The sequence below is a fragment of the Lissotriton vulgaris genome, chromosome 10 (assembly GCF_964263255.1).
Source record: "Lissotriton vulgaris chromosome 10, aLisVul1.2, whole genome shotgun sequence".
Lineage (NCBI taxonomy): Eukaryota > Metazoa > Chordata > Amphibia > Caudata > Salamandridae > Lissotriton > Lissotriton vulgaris.
In genome coordinates this window covers 433,267,314-433,291,877 of record NC_141698.1, presented here as the reverse complement: position 1 = coordinate 433,291,877, position 24,564 = coordinate 433,267,314, and the positions used below count along the sequence as shown (strand labels likewise).

General features: G+C 44.6%; 1 protein-coding gene across 2 annotated transcripts in view; it reads right to left on the bottom strand.

Moving 5' to 3' along the window:
• LOC147685366 (ankyrin repeat and fibronectin type-III domain-containing protein 1-like) overlaps positions 1-24,564 on the bottom strand; it is a 3,163,580-nt gene that overhangs the window by 490,311 nt on the left and 2,648,705 nt on the right. For both annotated transcript variants that reach the window (XM_086941288.1, XM_086941289.1), the window contains one exon: positions 11,596-11,803. In XM_086941288.1, coding sequence (XP_086797414.1) covers positions 11,596-11,803 — 208 coding nt within the window. The remainder of the gene's footprint in view (positions 1-11,595; positions 11,804-24,564) is intronic.

The following is a 24,564-nucleotide window of genomic DNA, read 5'->3' as shown; positions in this document are numbered from 1 at the left end:
CTACAAAAAAGGGGATAGGTCAAATATAGACCTATTTCTTTGATAGATTCTACTGCAAAATTAATGGGTCGGCTGCTTTTAAATCGATTAGAGGAATGGGCCCTTGAAAAGAATATTATAACCCCATGTCAGTTTGGCTTTAGAAAGGGGAAAAGCACTGTGGATCAGTGCCTGTACCTGGGCCTAATTATAGCAAAATATACGGCAGCCAAAAAACGCCATCTCTACCTTGCCTTCATGGATCTGTTCGCAGCCTTTGACTGCGTGGCACAGCCTAGGCTGTTGCAGATCATGGAGACAATGGGGATTGACCTGAATATTATCAATATTTTTTGTGACTTGTACTCAGGTGCCTCAGCCTTTATTCGTTATTGAAAGGGAGGTGAGTGTACCAGTTATTTTAAAATTGCTAGAGGTGTGAGACAGGGGTGTGTTCTCGCCCCCTTTCTATTTGCACTCTATACTAATGATGTAGAATTTGCCCTGCTGGGATCTACTCCAGAGGTTCCTTATATTAATTCATTACAAGTACCAATACTATTATATGCGAATGACGATGTAGTTTTAGCCCGCACCAGTAATGCGCTGCGCCACTTAGTGCTGGAATATACACAATTTATGAACAATCGACAGTTAAAGCATACCTGGTATCCCCTAGCATGATGCAATTTGATACAAATTCAACATATCTATCATTTGTCACTAATTTACAACAGGGGAATATATCTTGGTGAGATTCTGGTTAAATTACATTACTTTGATGTTGGGTCTTCACCGTAATATAGCCTTATAGCCCGCCATAGCGGGCTATACCGACTAATAAAGGTCCGCTGAATCGTTAAAGGCCCGAGCCGAAGGCGAGGGACTTTAACGAGACAGCGGGACTTTAATTGCCGGTATAGCCCTGCTACGAAGGGCTATAAGGCTATTAGAACATTCTACCACTAGAGGGCGGAATGTTCTAACAAATTAAACAAATGGTTCTCGAAGCTCGAGGGGATATAAATCCCCTCGAGCTTCGAGAAGCCTTTGTAGAACATTGGAATGTTGCTCTTCGGGCCTTTACCGGCCCGTAGAAGCAGGGAGCACTCCATTGTCTGCAATGGAGCTCCCAACATTCCAATGTTCTAATATATATGTGCCTCCAGTCTCCCTTTTTGCACTTATGATGAGCGATCTATTCAGAATGATATGCACTTTCTGTTTTTCTGTAAATTTGATTGTGATGAAAGGAAAAGGTTCATTATCCCGCTCATGCGTAAAATTAATTTTAAACAGTGTTGTGTAGTCCTTTACAACCTGCAGTTACTATCTGACCCTCTAACCTGTATATCTTTGGCGTCTTTATTATTATCTGCCCTAAAAGAGAGACGTTCAATCTGTTAATCTTTTAACTTTAAAAGGGGAATCAATTTATTGAACTGTGTTCATAATTATGTGTGTATACATTTTTGATGTGGTAAACCTGTATATTTCTTTGTATTTAAATTTTTGCTGTAACCCTTTGGAATGTTTTATTTTTAGTATACTTTTTAGGCCTTCATTATGTTAGCGCAATAACGTTATTCTGACTGACTGACTGGCTATCATACAGTTTTGGGATTATTTCCCATTGACCAAAATTAAATATATTGATGGTTTCTTGAATCTCCCAATTTGGATGGGCCGCACACCAGTTTAGATCTCAGCCACAAGAGTGCAATGCTTGTCTTTCCATCTTCAGAGAAATCATTAACAGACAGATGTCTCTCACTTTTCTTGGCGAGTTGGACTCATCCAGGTTCAGAGTGATGGGAGGTAGACAACACTTGCAGAGAAACTCTTATCTGCAAGGGGTAATATTTATGCATGAACCTTCTCTCTAGTCCCTCAAAGCAGTAGGCACTCATGTTGTTGATATTTGGGGGTGAGACACAGGCCAACCCCAAATTAACCTGTGCTAAAGTCTCTGGGAGCTTGGCACAAAAGCAGGCTTAAAGCAGAGGCAATGTACAAAATACTTATGCAGCACACAAACAGTAATAAACTGAACATACAACACAAGAAAAATCCCACACCAATTTAGAAAAATAAAGTAAAATGTAATACATAATTTGACAGCATAATGACAAAAATCCAATTAGTACTGGAGATATGGTTTTTGAAAGTTTTGTGAAAATCAAGCACTCAGAAGCAAAAGTGACAACTGCGGTTATCAAGTCAAGGTAGGCTGGGTCCAAGTCACTAGTTGAGGCCAGCCATGATGGAGCAAGGGCCAGATACAGCACTGAGCTCGGTACGCTCAAAAGTACCTTGTGGGCCTTGGCTTCAATATGCAACAACCTTGGTCAAGCTGCATGGGCCTGGCCTCGAGGAACTGTCGATGTAGAGCAGTGATGGGAGGTCTGGAGCCAAGATGTGTTGCGCAGCGGCGAAGTTGATGACCATCAACGAACCGCTGCAATGTGAGTTCCTGTGTAGTCATTGAGCAAGCCGGCATGATTTGTGGAGTCTTACAGCGCGCTTTGTTACGCTGGGCCGGTGTTGGCGTTGAGCTGCATCTGCATCAAAGTAGCCAGCTGGGCTTGTGAGCACTTGCACTGAGTTGTGTCAGAGTCAAGGATAAACTGTGTCGCGCTTGGCCAGAGTCGATGGTGGGTTGCGTCGCACGGTGTAGAGATGCATGAAGATTCATCGATGTTGACGATGCCTGTTATGTCCTTATGCCCACATAGCAAAGATTACAGGGGTAAACCCATTTACCCAGGTGAGACCGGGTGAAGTTTGTACCAAAGGAACAACGTTTCAACTGGAAAACATTAGAAAAAGGCAATTTTAAGATAGTAACAAAAATCACTAAGGCAGGGAACAAAGGGAGACCAAAACAGGATTGGTGAAAGGAACAAGGTTATTTTATATAGGTAGTTATATCAGCACTACCATATAATTAAATAAACAGTGACCGTACCATACAGGTGTGCACTGGACGTGTAAGTGACACTGGACGGTGCAGTGACAGAAGGGTGAAAAACAGCGTGAACAGCACAATAGGACAAATAATAACTTGGTCAAAAATGCAGAATATATACACGGTCAGAATATGTCAATTAAGTACATTAATTTGACCACAACAGCGCCAAAGTTCTGAGCTCGGTAGTCAACGGTGTTTCAACCTTCTCAATTTCAGGTCATCATCAGCACAGAAGGGCATTTGATTTTGAAGTAGTACAGAATGCTGGACTTGTGGTGGCCAGGGTGGTCCAGAAGGGGAGAGAAAGTAAGATGGTCCAATCCTGTTGTGATCTCCCTTTGTTCCCTCCCTTGTGATTTTTGCTACAACCTTAAAATTGCCTTGTTCTAATGTTTTCCAGTTGAGACATTGTTCCTTGAGCCCACAAAGTCATTTTGGATTCAGCAGGGCAGTTCACAGCAGCAGAGGACTCCTGATGCAGCAACACCAGGCTTTGGGAAGCAAAGTAGTCCTTGGTCAGAAAACAGGTCCATAGGGCAGCCTTCACAGCTGAGCAGTCTTTCTTCCTTGCAGAAGGGATCTGAAGATTTGGGTCTGATGGTCCACTATTTATACCTGGTGCCCAATTGAAGTGGTATGTGGGTGTAAGTGTGGTAAGTAGGTGACAGCTCCACTCTCCTGTCAAGTCAGAGATGGCCCAACCAGCCAACATCTATTCCCATTTGCCTCACTGTTTAGGAACACAAATGCCTGCTGCCAGTTAAATCTAGTCATGTGACTGATACTTGCTGCAAGGACTAAATAGTTCGGACATGAAAATGCTAAGTTTCTAAAAGTGGCTTTTTAAAAATTGAGACTTAAACTCCAACTTTAACATTTACTCGACTTTCCAACCTCTTTTCAATTGAACGTTATTACTTATTAAATGCTATAAAGTAACCCAAGGTTATCTTATGAGAGAGGTAGGCCTTGCAGTAGTGAAAAACAAATGTAAGAGGTTTTTGCTACCTGGACATGTGAAAGTCAAAAGTACATGCCCAACTTTTTTAAATACACTGCACCACCTCTGCCTTATAGGTGGTTTAGGGCCTATCCCGGGGGGGGGGGGGGGGGGGGGGGGAGGGGCTTGTATGTATAAAAAATGAAGGTTTAGGCCTGGCAGAGGGTTTATGTTGCCAGTTCGAAATGGCAGTCTAAACTGCACCCACAGGCTGCAGTAGCAGGGCTCAGATATGTTTAAGTGCTGCAGGCCTACTGTTCGCATTTAATTTACAGGCCCTGGTACAAGCAGTACCATATACCAGGGAATTATAAGTAAATTAAAGGTGCCAATCTGGTGGAAGCCAATGTTATAGTGAGAGAGCACTAGCCCTTTAGCACTGGTTAGAAGTGGTAAAGTGTGCAGAGACCTAATACCTACAATACAAAATTCAGAAAACCGAAAGGGTGAAGATACAAGGTTTGTGGAACACCCATACCAAAGATGACAGGTCTAACTCATAGAATATTAATATAACAAAACTTTAAAGACTGACATCTTAGACAACAATTCTATTTTCTCTCTGAAGGCTCCTTGATAGATTATTTCATTATAGTTTAAAATCCCAAACAATTATATTTTTCTCCTCTCTCAGTACAATTTCAATGTCTGATGATACAAAGGAAAAGTCAATTCCAAACAATGTTACATGCTCTTGCAGTACAGAAACCACTTCCCTTTATTGGTCTGTCAAAGTACCAGACTACTACGACAAGTTGGTACACCACCCTGTTCACCTGTAAGCACCACTGTCACACATACAAATATCAATTAATTTATCAATTTGTTTTCCAATTGTTCACGGAGTCCATTGCCTCATGTTTTCTGTGATTCTGACTCCACACAATCCAAAAATATTGATTAAATGTTTTTTTCTTATTTAGTTCAGATTTAAAAGTATATAATCCTATTCACAGACATGAGAAAGCCTCATTCTGATCTGACAGAAGGGATGAGAAGGGATTAAATGTGTTTGTTGGTCACTAATGACAACGTTAGAACTTGCTTAGCACTGTGTAGGATTTCGTTATCTACAATCTACACCAATAATCTTTTCTGATAAAATGGGATTGTCTACTGATATTCCACAAAGAAGATTTTATTTTTTTTCTCCCTGGTTTTCAAAAAATGATGGAAGAACAAAGACCGGTGTTTCCAACTTGTGGTTTCGTTCAATGACTGAATTTAAAAGATTGTTGGAAGATTAGGAATTAAATGGAATGACATTATTTTTGTTGGGCTACAACACAATAAATTCCAATATGTTTTAGAACATTATTTTTTATTTGTGATTTGGATAATATTTTATGAGATAGCCAACGTCGGATAGCATGTGTAATGAAAGAACCACCCTCACTTGTGTGCATCTCTGAGAGGGCAGGGGACCAGAGAGATGGACCTATAATATTGTGTCCTTGTTGCTAAGATTAGGGCAGCCATGATGGATATTTTACTAAGGGTCCTGCACTGACTCTGAGCCTTACCGATCAGAGCTGACCAAGATTTTTTCAACATACTATATAAAAAAAGCCTTCAATTTTTTTTAGATTTGAACGGGGCATAGGCTCCCAATGATATTGCCACCACTACTGAAGAGACACAGGAATATATTTCTTCCCTATTTCCTAATATATTATCAAGCTGCTCGGGAATGCATTTTGGCTGAGTGGTGCAATAGAAAGTTTTTGATAAGATTTGGGTCCAAATTTCTGAAACTGTTATAAGCTAGTGGCTTTGGGGTGTCTCATGGCTCTTCAGATAGGTTGTTATATGTCATGTTATGTTATACTAGCAGCCCGCCCCGGCGTTGCCCAGGGCAGAAGGGGGCTGGGGGCAGCATTTTCGGCTATTGTGCAGTCCCGGCCAGGCCCCCGCCCGCCCTGACATTGCCTAGACCACCCCCCCCGCCCGCCTGCCTCCCGCCCGCCTGCTTCCCGCCCGCCTGCCTCCCACCTCTGCCTTACCTGAGCCGCACTCCGGACTTCACCGCCACTCCCGGGCCCCCGCCTGCCCCGACATTGCCCAGACCGCCTCCCGCCTCGCCTTACCAGAGCCGCCGCTCCTCCCCGTGCTCCGGACTTCACCGCCACTCCTCACCGCTCGTCACCGCTCCTCCCCGCCTGACGTCATAGCGCACGTGTAGGTCGCGGTCAGCGCTAAGTCGCGGCCGGCACTAGTTTTAGGGGACTACTTTGTTTGTAAATTTGTATTTTTTAATTTACGTTTTATTTTAATTTTATGTCACCTATGTCCATCTGCACACCCTGAGGATTCCAACAATGTATTGGGTGTGTGGATTGGCGCTGTAGTTCCTGAGTTTACCTTGCCAAAAGGTTTCTGTTCTCTCTTTATACTAGTATAGTATAGATTGATTTGTATAGCGTATTAATCACCTGAGAGAGTAATGTTACAGATTACACCACAAACTCTGATATCAGTTCTTCTAAGAGAGCGGTCTTTATGCACCACCACGTGGTCTGGCCCCGTTCCCATATCCTCAAACTCCCATTCTGAAATCGACTTTACTCCAGCTTTGGCACTGGGTTCTTGCATTGACCTCCTTAAGCTCCTGAATGAAATGTTCAGCAATACTTGTCTAATTCAAGGTAGATTTGCATACACAGGTCACTCTTCGCTCTTTATACTGCAGCATCGGAATGTTTCATTAGTTCTGGGGTATATTGCGTACCCCTCGCGGAGAGATCAAAAGTTTCTGCCTCTTGTCCCAGACTTCTGCTGTACAGGATACAGAGCTCTTCCAAGTGACACGTGTGCACTGGGTAAGTCACAGGAGTCAACGTACATGCAGTACAGGGGCCGTTAGATTCCAACCAACTGGCCAACCAGATTGAAACAGGCCCCACATTTTGGTCGGAGTGCCAGTCATTACAGCCTGCATTTCCATCAAGTGCTGCCCTATCTAAATGGCAGCCAAGTACCAGGATAGCTGTCACTTTCAAGTTGTGAGTTCTAAGCCAGATAACCTCTGTCCAATCAGTTGCTATGGCAAGGTCTTGGCTCTTTTTTTTATTTATTTTTTATTTTTCATAAACCTTTACTAAGCTCTACAAATCAAGTACAGTGCACTGTGAGGCAATTGAAAATGAATTAATATGTTGGTAGCCTTTACATACAGAGTGAATGAAAAAAGAAACAATCCCACTAGCAGGAGTCTGAGGCACAAGAATACATGTCAACTACAACATAGAGTGCAAGAGAAGTCCTCCAAACGGGGGGGGCACCCCTACTGCTCCTTAAATGACGATGAGAGGGGTACAGGGGGAACCTAGTGAAGAGGGGAGGAGGGCAGGGACCGACCAGCACCGGCGGACGCCGCGGGCGAAAAGACGGCAGGGAGCGCGGGAGAGGCTCCACCGCTAGAGGGCAAACGGGAATGAAGGTAAGACACCAAGGGACCCCAAATATCAACTGCCCGGGATTTGGAGGGCATAAGATCCCAAAACTCCAATAGCAGAGTCTGGCACCGCGCAGCGTCCTCCAGCCAACTTTTAACCTTAAGAGTGTCCTGGTTCTTTGAGCAGTAAGGGAAGAGGATGAAGGGAATGGGTAGGCCGCTCATCATCTTCATTAAAATTGTGCAGGTTTGGCCATCCTCATGTCCAAGATTTGTCCCTCTTGGGATGGAGGCTTACCCGCAGCACCAAATTGGCTTGGTCCAGGAGAGGTGAACACAAATGAGTCCTCCAGCACTATTCAGGTGCATGAAGTTTCAAAACTAGACACATGCTCTTAGTTTACAATGGTTTTGCAGGTAGTATGCAAAGGAAAGGGAATAAGTTGGGAACAGGCTGGGAGAGGGGAGACAGCAATACTGACTACAACTAATCTCTACTGATCACTCTACAACTAAGATTGAGGACCGAGGGACCCTCAACCATATGGTACCACATGTCCTCCTACACACCAGTACATATTGTCATGATGAACCAAGAGGCCCAGACATGACAGAATACATGTTTTTACATAGGGCGATGTCAGTCTGGTACGAAGGTCTTCAAAGTCTATACGAAGAGTGACAAGGGGTGAATGAAGATCCAGCATACACCCCCCCCCCCCAATCAAGTGAAGTCAATCCAAAGGTATGCAGTTCCTAATATGTAGAAAAGAAAAGGTTGGGAGCACCAGGTGTGTCAGATCAGGGGGGTCTGATCTTTCAGGCGCAAGAAGAGTCCTCACACACCCAAAAGGATGCATGCTTCATCATTGGGCAGCTCCTTGTTGGATGGCACTATAATGCCCAACGGGCCCTAAAGGTTTTTTTTTACCGGAGTTCTTTTGATTTTTTGCCGATGTTAAGAGTGAAGTGGAGTTTAAGAGTGATGAAGTGAGAAGACTGGTGTAAAGTGGATTAAAAATATCTAGAGACAATCCAAAGGGCGATTTAATAACTGGGTCATTAGCTTTTTAATTGTGCTGGACATTTACATCTTAGCAATTTTAAACAAAATCGAGTAGTAAGGGATGATGTATGTTTATATAAGATTTGGTGGGCCCCTGCTCTTTTACTCTTTTCTTTTTTCTTTTTAATGTACTGTATAAATTGTACACTTTTATGATGAAATTTTTATCGAATAAAGTAAGTAACTGAATAACTGAGTCATTCTGTTATCCCATAACAGAGCGATTCAGTTATTAAATTGCCTTTTGGATTGTCTCTAGTTATTTTTAATCCACTTCATACTGATGTTTTCTTTCCAACAGAATAGAAACTGTGTGGCTTTTGATTGACAGAGTCCTGTAACCCACAACTGTCAACTGGCACCAACTATGAGTCATGGTGTAGCCCATCAAGGTCACGGCTGCCACCCTGGTTAAAAGAAATTCCACTGTGGGTAGAATACTATTTCCCAATACAGTCTAGCACTATTCAACACAGTCTATCACAGCAAGAAACTACGGTGGTGATACAGATCTGGAAGAATGTCACTTGGAAAATAGGATGGAAGCTGTAGTTTCCCTGGGAACAACTTAATGGGACTTGCCTTTACTACATGACTTGTGGAATATGGCAGTCTCCGTAGCTGGGATTTGACTGGCGTATCCAACGTAAGTGGTCTTTGAACCTTTTTCATTTACGAATCCCAAAGGTTTGCATACTTTCAAATAAAGCATTTGCTCCTGCAATTACTCAGTAGAATACAGGAATACCCGCACTAGAATATATAGGGTATGTGGCTCAGTTACATAGGCATGTAATGCCATTGATTTTTAGCACCCAAATTAAAACCCAACAAATGTCCTAGAGAAATTGATAGAGAGGTGAATGAGGGATCTATGTGAAATTGATTAATTCGACTGGGATGAAACAAGAATGTATGTGAGAGTTGTTCGTGAGAGTCGTTCGCATCTGCTCTGGATTCAGGCAGGTACAACTCAAAGTCCTACATCATAAATATATACATTACGAACTGACGCAGGTGTTTAAATTCGGGTTTTAAAAGGATGACAACTTGCATAAGAGGGTGTGGACATCAAGGGCCCTTCCTCCACACTGTCAAGAGCTGTGCACTGCATATTGCATTATCGAGGGATGTAGGAAGATTGTCACAGATGTAGATGTGGATGAAAATGGCTGTGCAGGGGATTTCCAAGTGAGGAGATTTACACACACTACAAGACTTGACCCTACGCTAGCAAGACTTGATATAGGCCGACTCTGAGTATGCTCTTCACTACCATTAATTGAAGCCATAATGTAAACTGCAGTGTGTTGATCGAATAATCTGCCGTGTCAGCAGAGGGTGCCCACAAAAATGCAGCAGGATTTGAGGAAGATGGAAGACCCACTGCAGAACCAAAAAGAAAGTAAATACAGTGTGCCCAACGGCTAGGGCGCTCGACCGGGGATCTGGGTTCAAGTCTCGGTAACGACGCCAAAACTTCCTGTGATTCTGGGCAAATCACTTAATCTCCCCGTGCCTAAAATGAATGTGTGTCCTCATGTAGCGTAACTGGCGATATGTAAAGCGCTGTGATACCTGATTCGGTTCGGGTCTAGTTCGCGCTATATAAAACTGCAAAAAAAAATGGTAAACTGGACCAGATTAACCTGAGTGACTGGAAATCAGCGATGAATGCCACTGTTCCCCGAGTGATACGAAGTTACTGTGCAACATGAAGTCCTTTACAAACTAGATATTTTATTTACCGGACTCCCTGACCCGATTGCATTTTATTGCTAATGAAAGATATAAAAAAAAAATAATATAAATATCTAGATATATCTATATATAATTTATATAAACAGACATATATGTATGTCTATATATATATATATATATATATATATATATATATATATACATATATATATATATATATATATATATATATATATATATATAATTATTATTTAATCAAGAACAAATAACAATAACAGAAATAATAGTCTCACATGTCCAAATAGTATACTGTTGCCAATTTAAATATAACCTTTTGCCATTTTTGCGCAAATTAAAATATGCTTTAACAAAGTGGAGAGTGATTCATTGTAAACCAGAGCTATTTCTTTTAGAAAATACATTACCTTTTTACCATTACCAGAGGGACAGAGGCCTTCTAAATGGACCATGATGGTAACAGACGTTTGACAGTATGGTATGTTTTCTTTTTATTAGCTTTGCAATTCTGTTTGCAGCTTGAAAGTAAACACGACTTCACACCAAAATTGAACATGTGAACAGAGGTAGCTGCTTATGAAACAAGCAATGGAAAGCCAAGAGGTCTGGAGTTGGCAGCCAGCCTTTTGGCTTTGCCAATGCTTGTTTTGCTTAGTCATGGCTTTTGTGCAGCTGTGGCTACGGGGCACTTGTCGTTATCTTTTTTTTTAAGTTGCCTAGGAGTAAAAGTCTTTCTTTGGTCTTAATAAGCCAACATTGCAATAGTGGCCCCAGACACTACAGGGTACTACTTAGCGAGTTGATGTACTTCTTGTGAAACAGCAGAATGACCTCACTCACAGTGAAATGAGCTCTCGGCTGCAGTGGGCTGACCAAGTGCCTCATGCTCTATGGCTGGGGCCACACAGTATGATCTGTGGTGTGACCGAGGGCCGCACAGTGGTGGTAGGGGGACCTGAGTGGGTCAGGGATTGTGTAAGGAGGTCCAAAAAATGTTCAATAAAGGGCAAGCATTTATTTGCAGGTTAACAAAGTTAAGTGGTGCAGGACACCACATTAGTTACTTAATTTAACCTGAAAATAAATGCTGGCCTGTTTATTTGGCATTTTCTCTGAATATTAGTGCTCAGCAAGTAAACAGCAGCTTGTGCTACTGCTCACCGGGGAGGGGGGCGGGGGGGGGGGGTGTCACATGTTAAGTCCAAGAGGGCCGCAAGCGCACCCTGGGCGTACTTTGAGTATCATTGCTCTATGGATAGTGAAAGGAACAAAAATGAGGGCTGAGTAAAAGTCCATATACCTAAGTATATTACATAATACAACTTTAGTAGAAATCAAAAGCACTTAGCTATCACCAGAGCTAAAATAATGAATGATGCCTGTCTTCCAACATTGAGTTTTTTTCATTAAATGTCTGGTGAAATGGCAGTGCTGAAGCAGGGGAAACATAACATTAGCAAACTCACAGTGTGGGCTTTCCTTAGCACCAGACTGCAGAAGCGTCCTGGCGATGGGCGCGTTGTTGGTCATGATGGCAATGTCCAGCGGCAGCAGGCCCTCGCTGTTCGGGGTGTTGAGATCCAGTTCATCCACACTGTATTGTTTCAACAGCTCCTGCACTCGGTCCAAGTCCTGCATCTCCACAGCTTCAAAAAGAGCAGCGTTTCCCTGAAACTGCAGGTGAGACAAAGAGAAGAGCACCTCCTTAATGCACAACATTGGTATTGAGTAATGTAAAAGACGTGGGGGTGAGGAATCGTGGGCTGAGACAATATAATTGGAAACACACATTGTCATCCAGGGGAATTCTTACTCTCATGAGATATATTAACTACACACCCAACAATGAGGCATATTTGCAGCGTATGATAGCACCAGATGAAATCAAAGGCTCATCTAGAATTTGAAGACTAAGGGGGTTATTTACAAGCCCCGTGTGCCGTCGGTACGTCACTTTTTCCCATGTTAGAAGTGATGCACAAATGGCACAAGAGGGTTGTAAATAAGCCCCTGAGTGCCTGATTTACATTCCTGCCAACAGGTTACTCCACCACAAATGTGACAGATATCCATGAGGCTGTATTACAAGTATCAATAATCAAGAAGAGAGAGAGGACCAGGTAAGCTGGTCCGAATCCCCAGGGTTATATGTTATATGTATGTACCGAGCACCGCAGAAGGACGTAGGTTCCAAGGAGGATCTAGACCGGCAATACCGGTCTCTATCTCTGCCAGGTGACCCAAGAAGGCTTCAACAGAAAAAGCCTATCAATACCAGAGGGAATCCCCTCTAACACATATACGCACTTTAGGGCGTGCGACACATTCTAATTAACACAATCACTATAATGTAGTTTTTTTTAGTTTAATTGCACTTTTTCACATACTATAAGGTCCTGAGGAAAGCCAGTTTTAATAAAAAGGCCTGGCTGAAACATGTCGACCACACAGGATGCAGTAGTTCGTAGTTTAACTCCACCGCATCCGCTTGCCTTTTAATCGCTAACAGGGGCCCAGAGATTACATTTAATTTATCCCTCGGGTACTGGGACCTTCCTGTATGGCATTTTAACTTTCACTTCCTTACACATTTTTCACCGCACACTCAGCAAGAATACCAGCTCTGCAGTAACATCTGGCGTCGCAGCACACCCGGGACACATTCGGTGTCACTGTGGTGGGCCCGATGAAGAAGCATGCCACCGACTAGGTCGGTGGGTGAGGGCTGCATGAAAAACCCAAGCGGTTTCTTTTTCGTCGGAAAACGTACAACTCTGAGTCTTCTCACTTTCTAAATACATAAATGGTGCTGTATTACAAGTGCCACTGGATCGAATGCAGTTATAATACGGGAGACGTGATATCTGTTGTGTTTGTGGTGGAGTAACCCATCTGATGAATGCCAAATCAGGCTCTTAGGGCCTAATTTAGAGTTTTGTGGACAAGGTACTCTGTTACCAAAGTGGCGCAGCACCTGTTCAACAAATTCTGGGCCCATTCACAAAGGGCCTCCACACTCGTGGCAGAGGCCCCGTAGTGTCATGGTGGATGGGACCGCACTCGTGGCGGAGGCCCCGCAGTGTCGTGGTGGGTGGGAATGCACTCGTGGCAGAGGCCCCGCAGTGTCGTGGTGGGTGGATAGGCAAACACGCATGAAAAGCATGTCCTTATGGACATCAAACTATTTAAGATAACAGGCTTTCCCTTGAGGCAGACTCTCAGAGCGGAGAAACTGTCAGACACCGCACCCTAACATCTGAAGACAAAGCACCACATCTTGTCTCTTCACAGCCAGGCCTTCTTTTCCTCTCTTTTCGTTCGGAATTTGGCGGATAGCATTTCTAGCTCAATGACCAGTAACAAGAGTGAAAGCTTTGAACACTAACATCATATTGAAGCATACCCATGCACGCGGCTCGGGCACAGCTGCAGTCCGTGGGCTTGACATATTATTGTACCAACAGTCACTCCGGTAAACTGTGAAGAAACACTTGCGCACATTTTAACAGGTCTTATGAAGTAAGACTATGAGACCAATAACATGTGAGTTTCAAATGTATTTTAAAACAAGCATTTATAATGCAATAGATCTCGCATTTGCGAGAGTTTAAGCTATTGGCACTGTAAATGACAATGCTTTTTATTTCTTTCTTTTGATAATTAACATTGACGTGGGTCCCGTGCTCACTAAGCTACTGGAGTCAAGCTATCCTGGCTTAAGACAGCTGATAGCCAGAAACCGGTCCGAGGATGCTTGATTTCGGTCCAGGGAAGACATGGCTTGGCAGTTCGGGCTGGACTGTTCCCATGATATGCAAACACAACAATGGTCCCAGGCAAGGAGACAAAGAATAGTAGAAAAATAAATATAGACTCAGTCAGTTCTATATTGCCGAAGACATGCCCAGCCGGACAGAGGTCTCCAAAGTATTTACTTGAATAAGAGTTTTGAAACACAAAATAACACCTTCAACAATTCACGTGCGTGGAGCACAAGCCTGTACCTAACCACGACGATACAAAGACACATACAACACACAAAAGGGCTTGCAAGGCAAGAGCGGCAATCTCTGTAGAAATCCAGTTATACAGAGAGATTCTTATAGGTACCATTACATAGCATTGTGTAGTAATTCTTTTCACAGGTATATGGTACTCAAAGGGTTGATGGCGTTTCGGACCCCCTACTAAATGATGGGGTCCATCATCAGGACAAAACAATAGTTGCCTTAGAATATAAGCCTCTTTACCCTAAGGAGGAAGAAGGGGGGAACAGACATATATTTAGTTTAACCAATCACATAACATAATCATAAGGAATATGGTGACATTGTGTTGTGGTTATACTAAAAATCGCTTATTTCCGGAGCGGAGACAGCGAGTGAAGTTTACATTAAAGTGTTCACAGGCATGCGACTAAGTGACTGAAAACATACTTTTGGTGACTTTTGGTGACAGGCGTACAACTATGATGCCCGAATTGTGAAGAGTGTACGTGAGTGTTTGACGAAGTTAAAAAATGGGGCACCAATGGGAAGTTACATCAGTGCAAAACAAAACCGGCTCAGTGAGACAGTTCAGTTTCAAGGAGAGAAAGTTTTAGAAAGAAGAATTGCGTAGGCTCACCAAGAGAGCGCGAGATGAGAAGCTCACAGAAGAGCTTGAGATGAATTCAATTCAGCAGGGCCAGGGACTTCGACTGATAATGTCGAGGACATGGAATAGCTAAAGTGAGGGAAGGCAAAATCCAGTGAGGAGTCAGCAGAGTTCAACTGTGCTCATGAGGAAAAACGGGAGCCGGTCACGCTTATGGGTGAGAAATGGCTTACCAGGGAAATAATTATTTGCTGTGTTCTCGGGCCCAGGGGCGGAGCACGCGAATTACCTAGTGTCCGCGTGTATCTGTATACGAAGAGGTACAAGTTTTAGGAGACAGATCGGATGTAACCAGGGGCGTGTGTGGCCAGAATATTAGGGATGCTTACCGCAATCCGGATACTACCGGTAGCGCCGAGTCGCGCTGGGGGTCATGGAGCCAGGGATGGCCTGCAGGAGAATAAATACTTAATTAGGGCCTATTAAATCAAATGGGCCTTAAAATTGGGTGATCACAGGAGCTTGGGCATAGCGCGAGGTGCAATCTTACCGGGTCAGTCGGCAGCAATGGATTTCCTGGCTAAGGGTATCATGTGACTGACACCATTATAACACGGTTGCTCATTGGCGCTGGTTGGGGCATAAGGATAGAGGAAGGACTACACATTGGTAGCCATATTGGATGGAAAAAGTAAAGGCAGAAAATAGATAAAGGGTGTCAAGACGTGACATTTGTGACAATAAAAACAAATTGCGTAAAGTACATTTAAGTCATGGAAGCGTATTTACAGAGTCTGTTGAGATACACATTTCTTTCACTTGAGTTCTTTAGAGGAGGTAGTGTGCAGAGCAAGGTCAGATTAAAGTGGTCCATTCCTCTTGCTGGTTAAGACCAGAGTTCAGACTGTCTGTCCTTATTATCCATTTTAGTTCTTCCTTGTTGAGCAGAAGATTGAGGTCACCGCCTCGAGGTGGTATTGTCACTTGGTTTATCACCGTCCAACGAATGTCATTTTCTGTGTGCTGCTTGGAGGTGAAGTGCTCAACCAAAGGCGCATTGAGAGTCCTACAGCGTATTCTGCTCCGGTTTTGGGAGATGCGAAGCTTGACTTTTTGTTTGGTTTGTCCCACATAAATGAGGTCACAAGGGCATAAAATTGCATATATAACATTGCAGCTGTTGCAGTTTGTAAATGTTTTCAACACATTTCTAATTTCCTTGTATACAAATTCTTTCCCCTCAATAGTGAAATCACACACCACACATGTACCACATTTTGAATGGCCCTTAAGAGGTGTTGTAGCCCAGTGGTCATCAATCGTTCTTTTTAGGGGTGCAGTGGATGGTAAAGCTGCTCTCACTAGATGGTCTTTGATGTTTTTGCTTTTTTTGAAAGCAAAGAGTGGATGTTCCCAGTTTAGTTGGCCCGAATTTAGAATATGCCAATTCTTTTTTATGGTTTTCTTGATTTTGTTGGAGACAGTGGAGAAGGTCGTCACACAAACCAGTTTGTTTGTAGTGGGTTTGGGTTTTTGTTCCAAAAGGGCCTCGCGCGGACAGTACCATGCGCGTTTCATAGAGTTCTTAATGAGGCGACGAGGGTAGCCCCTTTGTTTCAGTTTGGTGGCCAGAATGCTCGCCTCAGAGAAATAGTCCTCTTTGTGGAAGTTATTCCTTCTCAGACGAAGGAACTGTGAGTATGGCAAGCTATCTTTCAATGCCCTATGGTGACAACTATTGTAGCTCAAAAGAGTATTTCTCTCGGTTGGTTTGCGGTATAGGGAAGTATATAGTAGCCCATCCTGGTGCTGGATGTTTAGGTCCAAGAAGGGGATATTTGTTTTGCTGTGGGTAAGGGTGAATGTCAGACCACTGCAGTTATTGTTTAGCCAATGTAGTAGGGCAGGAAATGTGTCAGTGTCTCCACACATATGATAAATCTTATTGAGAATCACCCTTTCAATCACGACACCGAGACCCTATGTACTCTCGACGTCGAATCGTTATATACGAACATTCCACAGAGAGAGTCACTGTCTGTAATGGAGGCTATCCTTAACCAAAGAACACGCCCCCATAGGGTACCCACACTGTTTATAATTCAGCTCCTTGAAATCTGCCTCACGTAAAATCTCTTCACATACGGCAACCAATACTATCAACAGGTCCGTGGCAGCTCCATGGGAGCCATTTTTGCGCCCACTCTAGCCATTCTTTATATGGATTGGCTTGAATGCAATACCATTCTCGTTGACAGCAATCCATTTAACCAAGGCATCCTTACATGGAGACGTTATATAGATGACGTCTTCATGATATGGAGTGGAGACACTTGAGGTTCCGTGACAATTGTAAGTGGTGTTTTCGACTCATACGAATATGGTCGAGTCTGGTATCTATGAACCGCAAATGACGAGTTTAGCAAGTGTGCGCAGTTTCGCTGTGCTAACTTAAACCGTTCGTTTGTTATGTGGGTTTTTCATCTGTACCCACGGGTTCCATCTTAGATACGGCATCCATTTTGTCTCTTGCCCTCAAGTAGCCAGCGAACGGACGTTGTCCGCTTCGCGACCCTGGGACTCCCAAGATATTTGCGGAAGACACATGTTCTTTGTGAGTGTCTTTATGACGAGGGGGATGCTACTGTAAGGCAGATGGCGCCGCTCGAGGCTCATCTTGCCGCACGGACTTATTGTCTCAGCCGTGCATCTCATTAGGCACGTCCCTTTGATGCCTGTATCTCGTGTTCCCCGATACCTCCCCTTTTACACCCTTTCTGATCTCCCCACTGTCTCCGTCTTCCTCTGCACCTGTCCTTGTTCCTATTTCGATCTATTTTACTGCGGATTGGAATTTGCTAATGGTGGGAAGATGGGTTTTTACAGTTGGGAACCGCCAAATGTTTCCGCACTTATGTTCCGGACCTCATGTGTTTTAAAGTGAGCAAAGAGACCCCTCTGGGGGAAAATGATGAGAACCGGGTTGTAAACTTTTGTGTATCATGTTGTCCTATGGGTAAAAACTGTATAAAAGGAGCGATCCACAGAACCAATTTGAAGCAGTCTCCCCAAGTTGCACGTCATGTACTTGTCGTGACTTCTGTGTTCCCTGCAGCAAATAAACCTTGAATCTTTGACGCCCAAGGAAGTGTCCCGTGTCTCTGTGATTCGTACGCCGGAGCAGGTTACCCACGAAGGTTTCAGGTGTTGTGCCCTGGCACCGCTGGGTCTTAAAGAACCCAGTCCTTCAGTTGGCGCCCAACGTGTGGCTGCATCAGTGGTACCGGTCCAAGCCCGACGATCGTGAGGAACTTCGTGTGAAATCTCCGAGGGAAGGTGCACTCCGCTTCATCGATCCTGTTGTCGAAATAAGTGGCCCGAAGACTTTTCCTGCGAAGATTCCCGCCTCCTGACGGCTGCGACGGACTGCTGCCCTGACTGTAGACCTGTTTTGGCGCCTGGCGTAGACCTTGGTAGAGCGAGACGATTGACGGGCCTTCCTGGTGACGCCATCGATCTTTGAGTTAAGTATTTGTGGGTCGCTCCCAGAGTTCTTGGTTGTTGACACTTTAGCGAGTGTTCTTGTTGTTAAACGCTGTGTGAGTGTTTTTGTCGGTGACACTTTGCTAGCGTACTTCGTTGTATTGTTTGACGACTGCAGCCGCCAAAAACCGAGGGTTTTGTTCTTTGCTGGGACTTGGTAAATCCCGTAACCCTTGAAGTTTGTGAAACTCGGCTAGTGTGCAAGATGCCTGGTCGCAGTACTTTGTTTAGTTGTTTCAGGCCTTGTGGTACGGATTCCCGACTGGAGGACTCGTGTCCGATACCTCCGGTTGGAACTCCCACGTATGAGCTCTACAGTAAACATGGGCTAGGCCCAATTACTTTTAACGAATACTGGATCAAATATACGAAGAAGGACGGCGACCTTCGTTGGCCACCATATGGTAGCTTCGAGGCCCCGATCTTAGATAATCTAGAGATTAAATTGTTCGAAAGAAAGTCAAGGCCGGCCATGTTTGATGCCTTTCGGTTGTGGCGTAAAGAAGCCCGACAGAAAGAAATTAGACAGACTAAGCGAAATCAGAGAGATAGTGCTGGTACCAGTGTAAAGAAAGCAGAGCAATTTCAGCGTGATAATGAGGTTAAGGATAAGGAAGTGTTCGATAGATTACAGCGTATGACCGTAGATAAGTGCTATCCTGCTTTGCCTACGGAGTCGGAAAAGAAGGAAGAGCCAGTTGAGGATCCTTTAATGTCCTATCTTATGAAGTCGCCACCTCCGTACGTACAGGGTACCGCAGCCCCTGTGATTCCCCCTGTACCTGTTCCTGCACCTATTCTTCCTCCGCCTGTTCCTCAACCTGCACCCGTTCTTCCGACTGTTCCTGCTCCTTTGCCTGTTTCTATTCCTACTGCTCCTCCGCTTCCACATACTCCTGCTCCCGCTACTGCTCCTGTTTTGTTAACTCCTGTTGTTGCTACTGTTTCTACTCCTTCTCTTGTTAGTCCTGTGTCTTATTCTTCTCCCTCTACTCGTAGTCGCAATTCTCCTCTTGCGACTAGCTTCTATTCGCTCGGACCTGTTCATGGGTCCGCTGGTTCCGATGGTCCTCAGAGACGTAGTCAGCTTCCTGGAAACAGAGAACGCGTTGCGCTATATAATATGGCGATGGGTTGGATGGTAAATCCTCTTAGATGTCCACCCCGTGTTGTCCTCGATACATTTTGTCAATTCAATATACCAACCCAGAGATATGTGTTCAACGAAATGTGTAAGTTCCTTTATGATCAGATAGCGACCGATGCGCCTGACGAGGTGCTCACCGCTCTGTCTGATCTTCAGCTTCAGTTCGCAAATGGACTGATAGTGGATACCAACGTTCGACGCGCTGTTGAGCGATTGCTATCTTTTCGTCCCGCTCCAATCCCTCATGCCTTGTTCGTTGAGGATATTGAAAAACAACCAGACGAGTCTGGCCAATATCCCATGCGAGAAGTTCCACCGGTTTGGATACCAGCTAATCCTAATGCTCAACCTCCGGTATTGGCGCATTTCGAGAGAGTATGGATACATCTCCCATGGAAACGTTCGGAAGTGCTACAGGTGAAGCAATCTTTGCCCGATCCACGCAAAAATCCTACGGGGTATTACAAAGAATTATCGCAGCTCGTAGATGCTACGGTAATGAATCTTTCCGATATCGATATGTTGTTCGGCAATGTTGTACCGCAACCGGTATGGGCTAAGATTCGGCAGGAGAATCATCCGAATGAATTAGGCGGTGATTGGGCTGCCATTGTAGCGGCAGATGCCGGACAAACGGCTGCCACTAAACCCGACCAGTTGATCACTGCTCTTCCCCAAAGAATAATAACATTAATGAAAACGCTTATGCCAGCTATGAGGGTAAACTGGGACAAATTGTCAGCTTGTAAGCAAAAGAAAGACGAGAGTGTTTCCGACTTCTTTACGAGGTTCGAGGAAGCATTCATTGACCATAGTGAACAGGATATGGGTACTGAGGGTGGTCAAAGGTTGTTTGTGGACAAATTTGTTTCGAATCTATTGCCCGATTTGAGCAATAAGTTAAAGAATTCGGAAAGTGCATGGGCCGTTTCTACTTCGGCTCAGATATTGGCTACGGCGCAATATTATGAGAATAGAGAGAAAGAAGAGAATGACCGTGCTGATAAAAAGACGAAAGAGCTCAAAACTAAAGTGTTGTTGCAACAAGCGTATCCTCCGCGTTCAAATCAGAATGCGTCGCAACAGAATAGATCGCAGTCGCAATCGAATCGATCACAGCCGCGTAATGATTCCTCCTCCCAAAGATCATCGTTAGGGTACAATCAATGTGCTTATTGTAGACAGGAGGGACACATTAAATTTAATTGCCCTGTTTTGAATGAACGTAACAATGGTAACTCATCTAGGGGAGGTCGTGGTGGTTCGCAGCAGACACCACGTGGTAGAGGTCGTAGTACTCAGAACGATCGCTCAGATAACTCATCCAATTCCAATAATTGTTTCGATCAACGTGGATCATCGCAAGGACGATCTGCGCAGTACAATGTAGACGATTATTACGTCGATCAGGGGACTGACGACAGTAACTACTAGGACAGCCAAAGACAAGGAGAGGGAGTGGTATCAGTTCCGGTTGATCAGAGAGGGCCTTACGTCGCAGTTGCTACATCGGGCGTCGTTGAGCCTTTTCTGTTGGACACTGGTGCAGCGAAAAGTTCTATCATGCATTCGAAACTCCCTGGCGCACCTTTGTCTGGCTTAACAAATGTTTCCGTTGGATTCTCTGGCGCCCCTGTTAGCAATCCAGTTTCACGCCCTTTGCCCCTTCAAATTGGGCCACGTGAGCTAGAAGCTCCATTGATTTTGACTACGGGTTGTGGTGAAAATCTTTTGGGCCTGGATTTGCTTAAACGTTTGTATGCGACTTTGTATTGTTCTCCTGCGGGTGTAAAACTTACGTTAGGAGAGAGGGTTGTCTCTCCTATGTATTTGTCTCTCGATAAGCTTCCACCGGAATTGAGTTCTCTTCCTGCGTCTTTGTGGGCAACGGATCCAAATGACGTGGGCCTACTTGATATCTCCCCTTATGTTGTTCAGTTGAAATCTAATGTGCGACTGCCACGTATTCCCCAATATCGTATCTCCCTTGATGGTGAACGAGCACTGTTAGCGATCATCTATGATCTGATCGAGAAAGATGTTATTGAAGAGACTCGGGGAAACGTGTGCAACAGCCCTGTGCTGCCCATTCTTAAACGTACTGATCCCTCAAAACCGCCTGTTTATCGTTTTGTAATCGATTTACGGGAGGTGAATAAAATTGTGGTTCCTCAATTTCCCGTTGTGCCTGACATCACGGCGCTACTGACTCTGATTCCAGCTTCTGCATCATGGTTTTCGGTGATTGACTTGAAAAATGCGTTTTTCAGCATCCCGATTGCCGAGGAGAGCAGGGACCTTTTCGGTTTCTCTCTCGGTGGACGTAGCTTCCGGTTCAAGCGCGCTCCTCAGGGCTACTGTGAAAGTCCATCTATTTACAGCCAAGCCTTGAAGGGTCAACTGGATGCGTTTAAGTTGCCGGTTGGTGCAGCCTTGATCCAATATGTCGACGACTTATTGGTGGCTGCTGATACTCAGGACATTTGCAAAATTGCTACGGTGTCGTTGCTGCAACATCTCTGTGAGTTGAATCATAAGGTGTCCCCTTCTAAACTCCAATATTGTTGTCAAGAAGTAACCTATCTAGGTCACTTATTGTCAAAGGAGGGAAGGAGATTGACCCCAGAGAGAATTGCAGCAATTGCGCGAATGGCTGTGCCACAAACCCAAAGAGATGTGCGTGCTTTTTTAGGTATCACGTCGTACTGCAGGCAATGGATTCCTAATTTTTCATTGCTAGCGAAACCATTAGTGGCTCTTACGTGCAAGGATGTTTCAACTCCTTTACCATGGACGGAAGAATGTCAGAAAAGTTTTTCTGAATTGCGTGATTCATTGTGTTCGGCTCCTGTGTTAGGTACCCCTGACTACAGTAAGCCGTTTACATTATATGTTCACGAGAGGGAAGGTTGTGCTTTGAGTGTCTTAACGCAACCTTTTGGTGGTAAACAGCGTCCATGTGCATATTTTTCCTCGACCTTGGACCCAGTAGCTAGAGCATTGCCGAGTTGTTTACGAGCAACAGCGGCAGCTGCGGTCTCCATCCGACAATCAGCAGGATTGGTCATGGATAATATGCTTACGGGGATGGTTCCGCATGCAGTCGATACTCTTTTAAATCGAACGAAAACTCAGCACTTGACGAGTGCGAGGTTGTCTGGGTACGAGTTGACGCTCTTGGCAAGCCATATTCAGATAAAACGTTGTAATGTTTTGAACCCGGCAACTTTGTTACCACTTAGCATAGAGTCAGATGAAGTAGCAGAACATGATTGCTACTTGAGAACTGAAGAGGAAACAAAAGGTCGAGTGGACCTTAAAAACACCCCATTGGAAGATCCGGATGGTACTTTGTATGTGGATGGGTCATGTTTTAAGTTGCCGAATGGCGATGTGACTACTGCTTATGCTGTTGTAACGTTGAATACTGTTGTTGAGACTGCAAGGTTGAATCAGAATTCTGCCCAAGCTGCAGAGCTGATTGCTCTTACTAGAGCATGTGTGTTAGCGAAAGGGAAACGTGTGAATGTGTTTACCGACAGCCAATACGCGTTTGGCGTCGCTCACAGTTTTGGACGATTGTGGAGAGAGAGAGGTTTCTTGACGTCGCACGGTACGAAGATTCAGCATGGCCAGCTTGTGAATGATCTTTTGGATGCATTGACGTTGCCTACGCAAGTTGCGATTGTCAAATGTAGTGCGCATCGTAAGGTGACGGATGATGTTGGTCGTGGTAATGCGTTTGCGGATGAGACTGCTAAGGAGACTGCCCGGAACCTTAGCACTCGGATGTATGTGACGAGTTCGGTTAGGTGGCCTACAGAATCGAGTATGTGTGAGGACACTATCGAAAGTGTGAAAGCGATTCAGAATGAGGCCACCGAGACTGAAAAGATGAAGTGGAAAGAAAGTACGGGAAAGCTGGATGCGAATGGTTGTTGGATTGATTTGACTGATCAGAAAAGATGGATGTTGCCGGACGCGTATGTGCTGGCCGTTGTGACAATGGCACATGGGTTAGCACATATTAGCGCGAAAGGTATTTGTAAATTGTTGTCCCCTGTATGGAAGAATGACGGTATCACGAAATGTGCTGAACGCTTGGTGAAGAATTGTATGGTGTGTATGATGTACAATCCTGGCAAAGGAACCCCAACTCCTCCTGGCAGTTTTGCTCCCCCTTCGTATCCTTTTGAGGTGATTCAATTGGACTTCATCCATATGGAGCGATGCAATAACCTGAAATACGTTTTAGTTGTGGTTTGCGCATTCTCCCGATGGATCGAGGCCTATCCTCTCAAAGACAACACTGCTTTGTCTACTGCGAAAATCCTACTGAAGGAATATTTTCCTCGGTATGGAATGCCTAGAGTCGTGTGGTCAGATAACGGAAGTGAGTTTGTTGGAAGTGTGATGAAGAGTGTGTGTAAGGGCCTTGGAATTAATCAGAAATTCCACAGCGCCAATCATCCCCAGTCAGCTGGATTGGTTGAAGGGTACAACGGCACCCTTAAACTAAAGTTAGCGAAGATTCAGGCTACGACTGGTCTTTCGTGGTCTGACGCGTTACCTTTAGCATTACTGTCAACTAGGGCGACTGTACACTCCCGAGTAGGGCTTAGTCCCTATGAAATAGTGTTCGGCCGTCCTGCGAATGTGTGGGGGGTTCCTAGGCCAGGAATGTTCTCTGATCTTGAGTACCCAATGTTGATCGATTATCTACATGACTTGACTGCTAAACTGAGGTTAATTCACCAACAGGTTTACGACGCATTGCCGACGCAGACGGAGGGTCCAGGCCACCAGCTCCAGCCCGGAGACTGGGTGGTGACGAGAAACTTTTCACGCAAGAAGAACCTTGACCCGAGGTTTACCGGACCCTACCAAGTGCTCCTTGCCACGAGGACTGCTGTTCGTCTGGAGGGACGTAAGAATTGGGTGCATGCCACGCACACCAAGAGAGTCCCCATCCCGTTGCCAGCAGACCCGTGGGTGAGGAAAGGCATTGCATCAACTGAAACAGAAACATTGCCGGCGTTTGTACCTTTTAGCGACGCACAGCCCGTTGGAGAATCCCCAGCGCAGCAGAAAGACACTGTTGAACAATTAGCATCAAAAGACTCAAGACCAGAACACTCAACTGATCAGC